General features: G+C 57.9%; 1 protein-coding gene across 1 annotated transcript in view; it reads right to left on the bottom strand.

The window, feature by feature from the left end:
• Window positions 1–12,179, bottom strand: part of RASSF4 (Ras association (RalGDS/AF-6) domain family member 4) — a 31,262-nt gene extending 19,083 nt beyond the window's left edge. Inside the window, exons 1-3 of the mRNA XM_012653920.1 lie at window positions 12,120–12,179; window positions 2,792–2,888; window positions 1,613–1,688 (exon numbers count right to left, since the gene is read on the bottom strand). Coding sequence (XP_012509374.1) covers window positions 1,613–1,688; window positions 2,792–2,888; window positions 12,120–12,126 — 180 coding nt within the window. The 5' untranslated portion in view covers window positions 12,127–12,179. The remainder of the gene's footprint in view (window positions 1–1,612; window positions 1,689–2,791; window positions 2,889–12,119) is intronic.
• Window positions 12,180–12,605: the final 426 nt, after the last annotated feature.

Raw genomic sequence — 12,605 nt, 5'->3', positions numbered from 1 at the left:
CTGCGGCATACGCCAAGACCCCTCTGGCCCTATCTGCCATTCCCTCTCCCCCTCTCCCTGCTGCCCGGCTCACCAGAGCGCAGGACTCAGGACTCATCCCGTCTCCGCCCGGGCCCGAACCTGCCGGTCAGTCATCCAACAACTCTGCACAGGGACCCGGCTGCGCCTGGCCTGGGAATGCAGAACAGGCTAGGTCTTCCGTGTGCCTCCAGTAAGAAAAGAGCAGAGCCAAGTCGCGAGGTGGAGGGTGGGCTGGGGGCAGGCAGGCTAAGGCAGGTGTCAGAGAAGGCCACTCCAGCGCAGGGCAGAGCGTGAGTGAAGAAGGAGGTAGTGAGGCAGCCAGATGGGGAGGGGAACAAGTTGTCGGGCCCTGTGTGGTGGGCAGGTGAAGGGAGAGTGGGGTATTGGGTTTGTACCATCCCAGGTTGTCACAGGCTGCCTCAGCATGGCCTGGACTGGAGCCAGAAGCTTCCCTTCCATCCGGGCACATATAACCAGAGCTCCTGAATGGTGTCACATCTGGCCTGGCTGAGGGGCACTGCAGGTGGCTGACTGAGGCCGTCTGGCAGGTGGGTTCCAGCCAGCCCCTCACCCTGCTACTGACTGGCCGTTCCCAGCTGCCCAGAGCTGCCTCTGGGCTGAATGTCTGGGCTAGCTCTCTGGTCTCGTAACCGTAGAGGGATGTGTCGCTGTGTGAGTAACTACAGAGGGAAGGCTGGTGAGCGAGTGGTCCCGCCCTGATGAGGTCCGTGGGCTTCCTGGGGCTTGTGCTGCCCATTCCTGGGTTCAGCAATAGAAGGGGAAGGGGGACTCCGAGTCCACCGGCCCTGGTCAGACGCCGATGGATGGAGGAGGTACAGGGCCAACCCTGTGCCCCACATAAGGCCTCCCCATGACAAGCCTGGCCATTAGGTTGTACAAATATGTCGAATTAGACCACGACGGGTGCACAGAGCCCTGACCAAAGTTCCCATGGGAAACACCTGGAGACTCTGGACAGCGGCAAGGCCAGGGCTCTGCTTGGCCTGCCCGGCGCGTGGCTCCCCAAGCCCGGTCCCTGCTGGATGCGCGCTGGCGTCCAGGTGGTGGCCATGGGCTGTGTTTGGCATCAGACATGTTTTGTTGGGCCCACATGGTGTTTCAAGATTTGGGAAATGCCTCATGAAATGCCAGGTGTCTAGCTTCTCGCTGCGCCAGGCCCACGTTCCTGCTCTGCCGTGACGGGTTTGATCTGATGCACGGCTGCCACCTTCAGTGGGGACCCACGCCCCACGCACGCCCTGCCTGGCCCTTCGGCGTCTGAGCTTGTAACCTTGCAGCCCCACATGCAGATGAGGGCACTGAGGACCAGGGGACCCAGGTGAGACCGTCCGGGGATGGCTGGGCTGGTGGGAGCAGAAAGGGACTGACCTCCCCCTGCCCCCTGTGCTGAGTGCTGTGAGGGGCAGCAGGGATGAGTGGCAAGGGCGACCATGTAATTTATTCTCCAAACTGGGTCACTGCTGAGAGCGAAGGGGAGAGTCTTAATAATTACCCTAAAACAGGATTGTCTTCAGCAAAGTGGGGTAAATGGTGGCCCCATGAACAAGGAAGAACAAACAACAGGCCTCACCTCTCTGTGTCTCAGCTGAAAGCTGGTGCCCTCATGGTAGCAGTTGTAGGTTTTCAGCAGGCTCAAGAGCTCCGACCTAAAAACGTAAAGACACACACGGACTCTTGGGGCGTGGCTTTGGACAAAGCCTTTGGCTTCCCTGGCCTTGGTTTCTTCATTTGTCAAAGGAGCACAATGGCACAGGTCTTGCCAGACACACACGATCGATAGGTAGAGAGACCGGACTGGCCGGCCTGACGCACGCCCTTTGTCTTCCAGAGGGTTTTGCAGCTGGGCCCCGGTTGGAGGTGTGGGGGTGGGGCTGAGAAGGAAATGAGACTCACAGGACAGGCCGAGTGACATCTGGGACATCGAGGGTGTTGGCGCACTTTCACTCTTACAGGTGGCAGTCCCTGACAACCTCCCTGACCTTTGCCTCTGAGTCCCACGCTCAGAGTGAACCCCCTGGGCTCGGATTGCTGGCATTTGAAAGGCTCTTGATTTTCCCCACATGACTTCCTCCAAGGGCCTGGAGTGGCTGCTGGGGGCACCCTGAGGGGTGCCTGCCTCTCCCCATCCTGACTTCCAGAGGCACAGTCAAGGGATGAAAACGACCGTCCTGAGAGCACGACCCCAAAGGCCGTAGGGATCAGGACCCAGATGCTGTCTCTCAGCCTAAAGGGACAGCCACAGTGCCCTGGCTGGTGGGAGGCAGAGAGGAGGCCAGGACAGCCCCTGCACCTGGGCTGGGCTCTGCAGGCCAGCAGACGCAAGGTGTGAGCCACTCAGGTGATTGTCAATCTTCCAGTACACGTTAAAAGGGAAAACGAAACAGGTGAAATTAGTATTAATAATACATTTTATTGACTCAATACATCTAAATTATTATCCTGTCAGCATGTGATCGATATAAAAATTACAATATTAATGAGGTGGTCTTGTTCGTTCTTTAATTTCATACAAAGCCTTTGCCACCTGGAGCATCTTTTCTATGAACCGCACCTCCTAGCCATGGCTACGTGTGGCTCGTGGCTCCCCTACTGGACAGCTCAAAAAAAGAAGTACCCCATCACTGTTCCCCAGGGCACACCATCAGTGAAAAAGTGCCCAGAACCCCTCCACCCAAAGGCTGCCAGGTAGGGCAGTGGCCACAAGGAGATGGCAGGCGTGAACACCCCCCTGCCCCACACCAAGGCTTACCTCTGAATGGATTTGCTGTCGCTGATGGGCACGTGAGAACTGGACAGACAATCTTCCTTCATCTTCTCCTCCTCTTGTCTGCAGACGCGGAAGTCACCTGCTGGGAAGACAAGGGAGGGGCACAGACAGGTGAGCAGGGAGCAGTGCGTCCAGAGCAGCGCCCAGCACCTGCAGCCCCGGCACAGAGGCCACTGGCCTCTGTACCACACCCACCTGGGCGCGGGGTGGCCACAGCCGAAAGGGCCAGCCCCACGCCCCACAGCCACATGTCAGCCAAGCTCAGAACTGCTGAGCCAGTGATACTGGTCTTATCAGCCCCCAACCCTGGGAGACTCTCCATAATCCCCACAAATCCAAATCAATCCCCTAAATGTCTCAGACCACGTGCTCTTTTCCCTTGGCTGGGACACTGTGAATGGCGGTGTCTGCCTCAGCCGTTCCTTCCATCCCGGAAAGCTGCCCTGGGCCTCTCGCTTCCCTTCCCGCTGAGTGGTGGAGTCAGTGCACCTGGGCCGGCGCTCTCAGTGGGGGTTCGTGGGTACCGGCTTCACTGCGTGCTGGAGACGTGGGCATTTTCCCTGAATTACCTAGTCCTTACAGCGACATCGCGGGGTGGGTGTCATCGCGCTTCCATTTTATGGATGAGAAAACAGGGACCGAGGCTGAGCACTTTGCCCAAGATGACTCGGCGAGTAAGCTGCCAAGCCAAAGGTGGAGCACAAGCATTTGAACCCCGATTCTGGTCTCCTGCCCCTTCTCTGTGTTGATCTCGGGTAGTGACTTACACACCGAGCCTTCCTTCCCTTATCTGCACGAGTAATCTCTGGCCGACAGGATGGCTCGTGGACTCACACATGAGACTGTCTCTCTGTCTTTCCAGTCACATAATCGACAGGTTTGAGGAGCCGCCTAAGCCCTCCCGGCTTGTCTTTGAGGGCAAATCCACCAGAGCTTTCTCTACCCTGCTGGCGTCTTCCGCATAGGTTCCTGCTTCTCTCCCTCCCCATGTTATTCTTGCTGAGGACTCTCTCTTATCGAGGCCTCCTACAGGCTGGGCAGCGAGGCAAAGCTTCACACACACACACACACACACACACACACGCTCATGCACACACATGCATGTGCACATACATGCACACGGCCAAACACATGCACACACATGTACATACGCACACGTGCTCTCCTGTGCTGACCTGTCTCTACCTCCCGAGTGGCAGGTAGGGGCCCGAGGGCTTACGTAACATTGGGAGGTGACACAGCCTGGGTGCACACTGTGACCTTCCCACCAGGGAGGCTGGCTCATTCACGGCAGCCCACGTCTGTTCACACACACCTGGCTCATCATGTCTTCCTGACGTGTGCGTGTGCAGTTGTTACTGGGGGCCCAAGGTCAGGGCTAACTCCTGTCGTATTTGTCAATGTCCTGGGAGCCCATCACGCAGGGCACTCTGTCCCCTTGGCACTGACGCTGCCCAGTCCAGCCCTCTCCCTCCTTGACACCCACAAACCCCACAAGCCTGCCCACTGTGCTGCATCGGCTCTGAATGAGGTCTGGTTCCAGAAGCAGGGGAAATCGGCTGGCGCAGAGAAGGGGAGAGGCCCGGGGAGGCGGGCTTCCCAGTGACCGCAGGGTCATCCTGTGAATTCCTCCCTCTGCCCTGCTCTGGGGCGAGTCACGTGGGAGCCTAGGAGGGGCCAGTCCCCCAGCACCAGGGCCCCTCCACAGGGACGCAGGGCCGTGGCACCATCGGGACCTGGAGCTGGGGACCTCTGGCCCCGTTCTTCTCAGCAGGGCGACAGGGATTTCTAAATAACGAAGTTCCGGTTCCTCAGCCGGTCAGCTCGCCCGTGGAAAAGTGATCTGCCGGCTCCCTCTCTGGATGGTTCCTCACGGACTCGTGAGGCAAAAGCTGACTCCGGCCCGGGTCGGCCACGCTGTGTCTGCGGGTCCACGGCACAGTGATGCCCGGCTTTAAGCAAGCTCATTATGGGAAGGGCTGGATTCACCCCGACATAGCAGGAGGTGGCTTTTCTCTTGCCTTCCTCTTGTCCAGCTTCCACCCCACTCCCTGCCCCCAGCCCCGGCCTTGCCCAGAGGCTCACAGCTCCCCTAATGACTCTGCTTTTCCCTCCTCTGGGCTTGCTAGTGCTGCTCTCTGTTCAGAACTGGCCTCCGCCTCCTCCAGGAAACTCTCGCCAGAGAAGCCCGGCCAGTGTCAGGCAGCTCCTCCCCCGGCTCCCGGCTGTGCTGGGCACGCAGGGCCTGTGTCTTGTTTGACTCCCCCAGGAGAACAGGGACGCCCCTTCTGCTTCACCACGTGTTTCCAGCAGCAAGCTCAAGCCTGGCAATCAGACGAGGTCTGTAAGCGGTTGTTAAGTTACTGAATGAACACAAGAAGCTTCACGGCCTTCTCCAACGCCCCCTCTTTCAGAGATGTGCATGTACAGCAGGGACAAAAATGTTAAAAGTCTCCAGGGGCCAAGGAAGTGACTCAGCTGAGGGACACTGGTCACACAGTCCTTGGAGAGTTGAGGGACACATTCCTCCTCTAAAGGGGCAGCTCTTCTGGTGTTTCATAAGAAGCCAGAAATCTGGATTTTTATGGGCTTTCGCTGCTTAAAGTTGAGTGACAGTGGCAGACACATTTGCTGTCCCTGGAATTACCTTCCAGGGCCTTTCCCAGCCCCCTGCTGCCAGCTGAGGCCATGGGCCTAATTCCAACCAGTGTGCCACAAACACAAGTGCTGTGGGTCGCTTCCGGGCCAGCACATCTGAGAGCCAGTGTGCAACGCTCCAGCCCACCTGTCCCCTGCCGCGGTGACCCGGGAAGCCACATGTTCCAATTGGTGCAGCTACTCAATGGTCAGCCTGGGTCCCTGAGTGACTCTGCGGACCAGCCACACTGCGTGTGGGCCCGGAGAGAGAAATCAGCCTCTGCCATGATAAGTCACTGATGTGTCGGGGACTTGTTACTGCAGCATAACCCAGCTTATTTACGCATGCAGTAAATAATTCGATTAAAGCAACGTATATATTTAGTTTAATGTTTTATATTTAAATCTATTTAGAAATAAACTGTAGACAGACCAAACCCACTTGCAGAACAGACACACTTAGTCGGGCTCCAGTGTGCGACTTCTGACTCACGACATAACTCGGTTTACAATACTTCCATTCTGTCGCAGCACGTGGGCAACGAGATCATTTTGCTCTGTGTCGTAGGAACATCTATAAGTGGAGCTCCCCATAAGTCAAGTAATGGTTACTTATTTTTTAAATTTTTTTAGAGACAGGGTCTTGCTCTGTCTCCCAAGCTGGAGTGCAGTGGTGTGATCATAGTGCATTGCAGCCTCAAACTCCTGGGCTCAAGTGATCCTCCTGCCTCAGCCTCCCAAGTAGCTGGGACTACAGGCATGTGCCACCATGCCTGCTAATTTTTAAAAAAATTTTTGTAGAGCTAGGGTCTTGCTATGTTGCCCAGGCTGGTCTCAAACTCCTGGCCTTAGGCGATCCTCCTGCCTTGGCCTCCCAAAGTGCTAGGATTAGCGGTATGAGCCACCATGCCTTGGCTGGCCATGGTTACTTATTAATATTAGTAGAACTTGCTTCCTAAAGAGCTCTGGGCTGTTTCAGTTGCATGCCTTCTGGGCTTAATTTTTCCATCTGTGCAATAAGAATACTGTCCTCCAATGGGTTTGAAATTTTCTCAACCGTAGAACTCTTCGTTCAAATGGAAAATTCACGCAAATCAGATTAAAGGAAGTTGCTCTGGTTGGCAGTGAGGTGGGTGGCAGGGAGCCTCATCTGCCAGGGATCTGGGCAATACTATTTGCAAAGCACTGTCCTTCCTTGCCGGCCTTCAGGAGTGCCTTTCCCCGAGTGCCTGCTTATTTAAAGGATGTGACCATTGTACTGAGTGCTCCCAGCTGCAGGCGGGTGGCACTGCTGGGGGAACAGCTCAGAGGAGGGAATCGGGCGGAAAGCAAAGGAGAGTCCTGCGTGGCAGGTGGCAATGTGAAGGGAGGAGGGGGGCGGTGGGCTTTGGGGCAGACAGCTAAGCTTGGCAGGGACCGAGAGTGGGGCACGCCATCCCATGGGGAGGGCAGGGAGGTCAGGGAGCAAGGCTGGAGGAGGCGATGCGAGGCCCACTTCAGCAGAGTGGGGCTCTTCCCACTTGCTGGGCTGGGTGCTGAGGCTTACAGGGTGGGGACCTTGGCGCCATGGAAAGACAGTCTCTCTTTTGAGAGAACCACATGTTTCTGTGTCCTCAGATACTCATCAGCTGCATGGCTCTACGCAAGCCGCTTGGTCTCTCCAGTTCTCACTTCCCTCCGCCCCAAGCGGGCAACACCCGGTCTACCTGAGCTCCGGAGTCTTCAGCTCCGGGGTCACGTGCAGATTCCACTCCAGAAAGGAGCCTGTGCTTGGGCCCTGTCTCCTCTGTCAGGCTTCCATTCATTCTGGTGAATTGTATTCATTCTGATCTCAGTGTCTTGCTGAGTCCTAAAGTGAGCTGCACAGGGACCCGGGGGGCAGCCTAGAGACAGCGGTTACATGAGCGAGCTCTGAGAGAGAACACACGCACCCCAGCAAGACAGTAGCAGGAGCCATCTCTCCATTCGGAGCAATTTCCTGAAACTGCCCCTTGAACACTGAATCTCCTTGTGCATTGGGCTGGGCCTTCGAGAATCTCGAATGGAATGTTTTCCAGCCATTTATAAACAACACAACCTTATCTTGAATTTAAATCCTAGGCAGAAGCTCAATACACAAATGGATGAACGCAAGGCTGCCGGCTGGAAGCCAGCGTTGGGAGAGGATGGGCTTGGGCTGGCCTGCCACCCAGGCACAGTCTCAAAACCACAGGGTGACAGATGCCTTTGGACAGGCCAGCCGGCCCTCCCTTCCCCCAGCCCTGCCGCTCTGCTCTGGGCAGTCCGGCCTTCTTTGTCTTGGTCTGCTCCCCTCCCCCAGCCCCGGCGCACACAGCTCAGGCCTCCACGCTAGCTTCCCAGGCCGGAGCCACTCTGTCCCCAGCCAGACAGCTTGGCCGGAGCCAGGGCCCTTTGTCCCCCAGAGGAGGCCCCGGGCAGCGTGCCAGCCACGCTACCTGTTTCCAGTGAACGAGCAGTGAGTTGTGCCCACTTGTCCACTCCAGCAGCTGCTCTGCCAGCCTTGTGGAGACAGCTGACAGCCAGCACAACAGCCTGCCATCCCTGTTGGGGACAAAGGCCACCGAGGCCTTGATAACTGCCAGGCATGGACCACCTTTCCTTTCTGTGGTCATGGAGCCAGTCATCGCAGAAGAAGGTGACTGATTCTCGAAGGCACCTCTGGGGCCCAACGCCTGCAGGCCAATGGCGGAAGGAGAAACAGAGGCCTGGCGAAGTGGGCTTTCCGTGGAGACAGCCCACACGCTGCCCCACTCTTGAGTCTTGCAACGTCCTCCGTTACGTACGACACGGCAAACAGAGGTGGTGCTGTCCTCACTCGGCAAAATGGAAAGTGTGTTGGCATCCACATTAAATTCTCCGAGCACGTCTGTGAAATCCGAGAGCTTGGTTACCTCCCCGCTAACATTCCCTGAAACTGTGACCCTTATTTTCTTATTTTGGCACGACTTAAATCAAATAGGTAATAAAGTGACCTAGGAAGCAGAAGAAAGGAGGACCGAGGTGTGGGCACAGCTGGGAGCCTCTCAGCCGTGGCGCTGGCGCTGGAGGAGGGCGGCAGGTGCAGGCCACGCTGCCAGCACGCCTGGGGCACCTACGCTCCGCTCTCCGGGAAGCCCATGGCTACAACTTCCAAAGGCCAGAAATGCCAGCCAGAAGTGGCAGTAAGGCGCTGACAACAATGAACCTTTAGAAGGGCCTTCCCAGCACCTGTCAGCCAGCAAAAGGCAAGAGCTTGGCCAGGGAAGAAGCTGCAGTGCCTGCCGGCACCAGATGCCTCGAGAGGGGGTCTGGCTGGACGTGGGCCACCCCTCGGAAGGCATTTTTGTGAGAAAGCCAGCCGTTCAGTTGTAGATGGCAGGCAGCTGCCACTCAGCCTTCTTCCACACTGTCGTCCTCCCCCGCTGTCCAGTTCCAATGGCCTGCCCCTCCCCTCCTCTTCACCCCTAACATAACCCCCTTGGCTCGGCCACACCCATCCCTGCGGGCTAGAAAGCCCAGGGGGGACTTTGTGACTCTGTGCCCGGTCCAGATGGGGGTGATAAAGGCCTGGGAAGCACGAGAGAGGTGGGCACAGAGCTCCCCTCCGCCTCCACTCCCTGCTGTGCCCTGGGCCAACCGCTCCTGGCCCCCAGCCTGCCTTTACCGTCTTCCCAGACACAGTCTCCCCAGACACAGTCCTGGGCTCCCTATGACAGGTCTCCCTGAGTCCAGCCCTGACACCGTTCCCCTCCCTCTGAAGAGCCGGGCCCTGGGAATCCATGCAGTTCACAAGCCAGTCTTCCTCTGGAAGCTCCCTGACAGCCCCAGCCTAGGGTCAGTCACCCTGACTCTGGTGGGCGGGTCTTCTAGTTTCTGCCCTTGTTTAAGGTACAGCAACCCGGGCAAGAAAGCTGTTTCCGATCCTCCTGCTGCCCTTACGCATACATTCCCCGGCCCCCCGACCGGGCTCACCTCCCATCTATGGAAAAGGAGATCTATGGCAACAGGGATTTTCTCAGCTATGTTTCTGGGTCAAACAGGTGCTCAGAATGGCCACTGGCCAACATCCTGACTGCCTGGGGCCAAGGGCGCAGCACAGTGAGGCGCCCTCGGCTGCTGGGTGCCGGCGACTGCACAGCTGCCCTGGACGCTCCCCGTAACCCACTTGTGCTTCCACTGCCCCAGCCTGCTCGTGCCATGCCCCTGCTGGGGTGCTGTCCTGTGAGATGCAGTGGGCCTCAGACTCTTTTGGGTCATGGAGCCCTTCAGAGTCTTTTGAAAGCTTAATGCACGCTCCCCAGGAAAATACACACACGTGTGTGTGCGCATGTGCACATCTGTACATGCACGCACACACACACACAATTTGCGTACCACTGCAGGGGCATCAGGGAGCTCTTGTCCATGTGTCCCGAGATCCCCAGATCCCAGGTTAAGCATCTCTGCCGAAACGTGTCACAGCAAGAAAGGGGAGGCAGGAGCACTGCGGAGAGGAGTGTGAATGCGAGTTTCGCTGCGGCATCGACTTGGTGACCTCAGCATGTCCTGCCATCTCTCAGACCCCGGTTTAGCCAGAGCTGTTGTGGCAACTGGTGCTGAATATCTTCACGGTTCTTCCCAGCACTGCCACCATGGGGCTGTATGACACCTCGTCCCTGCTCCCCAAGGTCAGGCAGGGCAAGGGGACAGGGTCCGGGACCTCTCCCTCAGCAGCTCATCCTGGGGAAGAAGGTCCGATAGCCAGAAAAGGAGACCCAGGGAACAGCAAGTTCCCCTTTAACAAAACTGAGAAAACTGCAGAAGTTTTGGGAAGTGCCACTTCCTACTTGATTTTAATTTACTTTAAAACAATTTCAAATTATTTCCTTCAGTGTACTCTGTGAGAGTATAAGCACCCTGCCTTTGCAAGGCTCTGGGTTCAAAGCTCTACTTTGCGATTCCCTGGCTGAGAGCGCTCGGGCCAGCCCTTTCTCGCTCGGAACCTTAAGTAATTACAATCCTTGGTGACTGTTGTGAAGGCAAATGAGGAGACCTCTAAGATGGGGCTTGTATGGGGCTCACCTGAGGCAAACAAGAGCTCTCATTGCTGTCACTATTGCCATTGGGAATCAGAGGTTCTGGGGATGGGGCCGTGGGACTCAAAGAGGATGAGAGGCCTCCCCCCAGGAGTGGCTGGGGGTGAGGAAATAGGCTGAATTTATCTCCCAAACCAGGACCCCGGTCCCCAGGGGCCCAGCCCAGAAGGCTTTCTGAAGACCCCATAGTCAGGGTCTCCCCTCTGAGGCTTTGCATTTGTAGGATTTGAACTTTGACCCACACCTGAGGTCATGTTCTTTGTTATCTGTCGTGGTCTAGTTGGCCCTGACCCAGGGGGACCCTGGACCTTAATTCTGTTCTTGATCTCCAGGATCCCCCGGAGCCTCCTGGTGGGAAGACAGCCCCATCTTCGGGTTTCAGATGGACCCTGGAATCTGTGGCATCAACCTTACCTTCACTGCCAGTCTTGAACCACCAGCACTGCACGGAGAGAACGATGACTAGAACCAAGGGAGGCAGACTTAACACACACCCACCCATGGCAACTTCCAGCCAGCGACGTGTGGACCTGAGCTTGACCAGTTTCCTTTGCTCTTCACTCCCTTCTCCGCCTCTCTCTTCCTCTTCCTCCTCCACCCACTCCTTCCCCGCTCCTCCCCGAGCACTCCAGCCCTGGTGGCAGTAGCCCAGGACCCACACTGAGGAACAGGAGGCAGGAAGATCCCCATTTACCTGTTCGTTCACTGATTCACTCATAGTTTTTTTTTGGTTGTTTTTTTTTTCATGGTTTCTGGCAACAAATCCTGATTGACACCCCAGTGCTGTGGGTTGTTAAAATACAGTGAAGCTAGTGGGGTCTCTTCTGCCAGTTTGGGTTCAAATCCCAGAATCCCAGCCTCTATTTGCTGCGAGAACCTATTTAATTCCTGGCCTGGCCCTGGTCCTGGTGTGAGAAGAGGCTCCTGCCCACAGGGCGGTGCCAGATTAAGGAAAGCAGTGAGGCATCTTTTGGAAGCAGGGAGTGCAGGGCAGAGAGTCAGGAGCTCGAGAAGAGCATGGCCCTGGGTTCAAATCCTGACTCTACCACGGACTCCTCTGGGTAAAGGCAGACAACTCTGTAACTCTTTCAGCCTCAGTTTCCACTTTTGAAAATGGGCATAATGACAGTACCAATCTCACTGTGCTGTGAGCAGTAAGTGGCAAATTGTGTTACAGCACAGGGCCTGGCCCAGGGCAAACCCTCTGAAACAGCCATCGTTAGGAAAGCTTCCCCTGTAGCATCTTGGCATTCGTTTTCCATCTGGGAAACGGAGCAGCGCTGCAGGTGCGCAAGGCTCTTTCCCCAACTGTGGGACCGATGCTTCTAGGAGACTGGCTAAAGACGGGTGAATAAAGGCGTGGCCAGCACCTGTCCGGCCCCTAAATTGCCTTCCCTTCGGAGGGGTGCCAGGCGCAGCGCCCACTCTCAGCGCTGGGCCCGAGGCCCGCAATGCGCCAGGCTGGCAGGGGAGGGAACCCTGCGCATGGCGGCCAAGGGCACAAGTGCCTGGGCTCCAGCGCCCTGCCCGCTGGCAGTCCGGGGTCGGAGGGGGTCTCCGCGGACGCCCACGAACCCTCCTGCCCAGGCCTCACTCACCGTCCATTCATCGCGCTGTCCAGAGGCCGCTGCGTCTGCCGTGCCCTCGCCTGCGCCCGCCGTGCCCTCGCCTGCGCCGGAGCAGAGCCGGCCGCGCCTGCCGCCCGCGGCCCCCGCGCTGCGGGGCGGGCCCCGCCCCTCGCCCCGCCCCTCGCCCCGCCCCCGCGCGCTACAGCCAACGGCGCCGTCCCGTACTGCCCCGCCCCCGGCACGCCCCTCGGGCCACACAGCCAATGGCGTGGTCCGGTCGCGAGCCGTCCCGCCCCGGGGCACACGGGTGGGGGCCGGAGGCGGGGCGGAGCCAGAGGGGCCGCGGGGACGGTGTGGCGCGTCGGGCACCGGTGTCCCCAGACCACACTGCTCGGAGCCCCGCGCGCCTCCAGAGTCCCCAGCCCCGGGGCGCCCCGGGACGCGCGGAGAAAGCAGCCCCGACCCAACCCCGAAGGGTGCAGTCTGCGGGCGGGGGCCCGGGCCCTGGGCTGCCCG

The sequence above is a fragment of the Propithecus coquereli genome, unplaced genomic scaffold (genome assembly GCF_000956105.1).
Source record: "Propithecus coquereli isolate 6110/MARCELLA unplaced genomic scaffold, Pcoq_1.0 Scaffold434, whole genome shotgun sequence".
NCBI lineage: Eukaryota > Metazoa > Chordata > Mammalia > Primates > Indriidae > Propithecus > Propithecus coquereli.
This window is presented reverse-complemented; position numbering and strand designations above follow the sequence as displayed.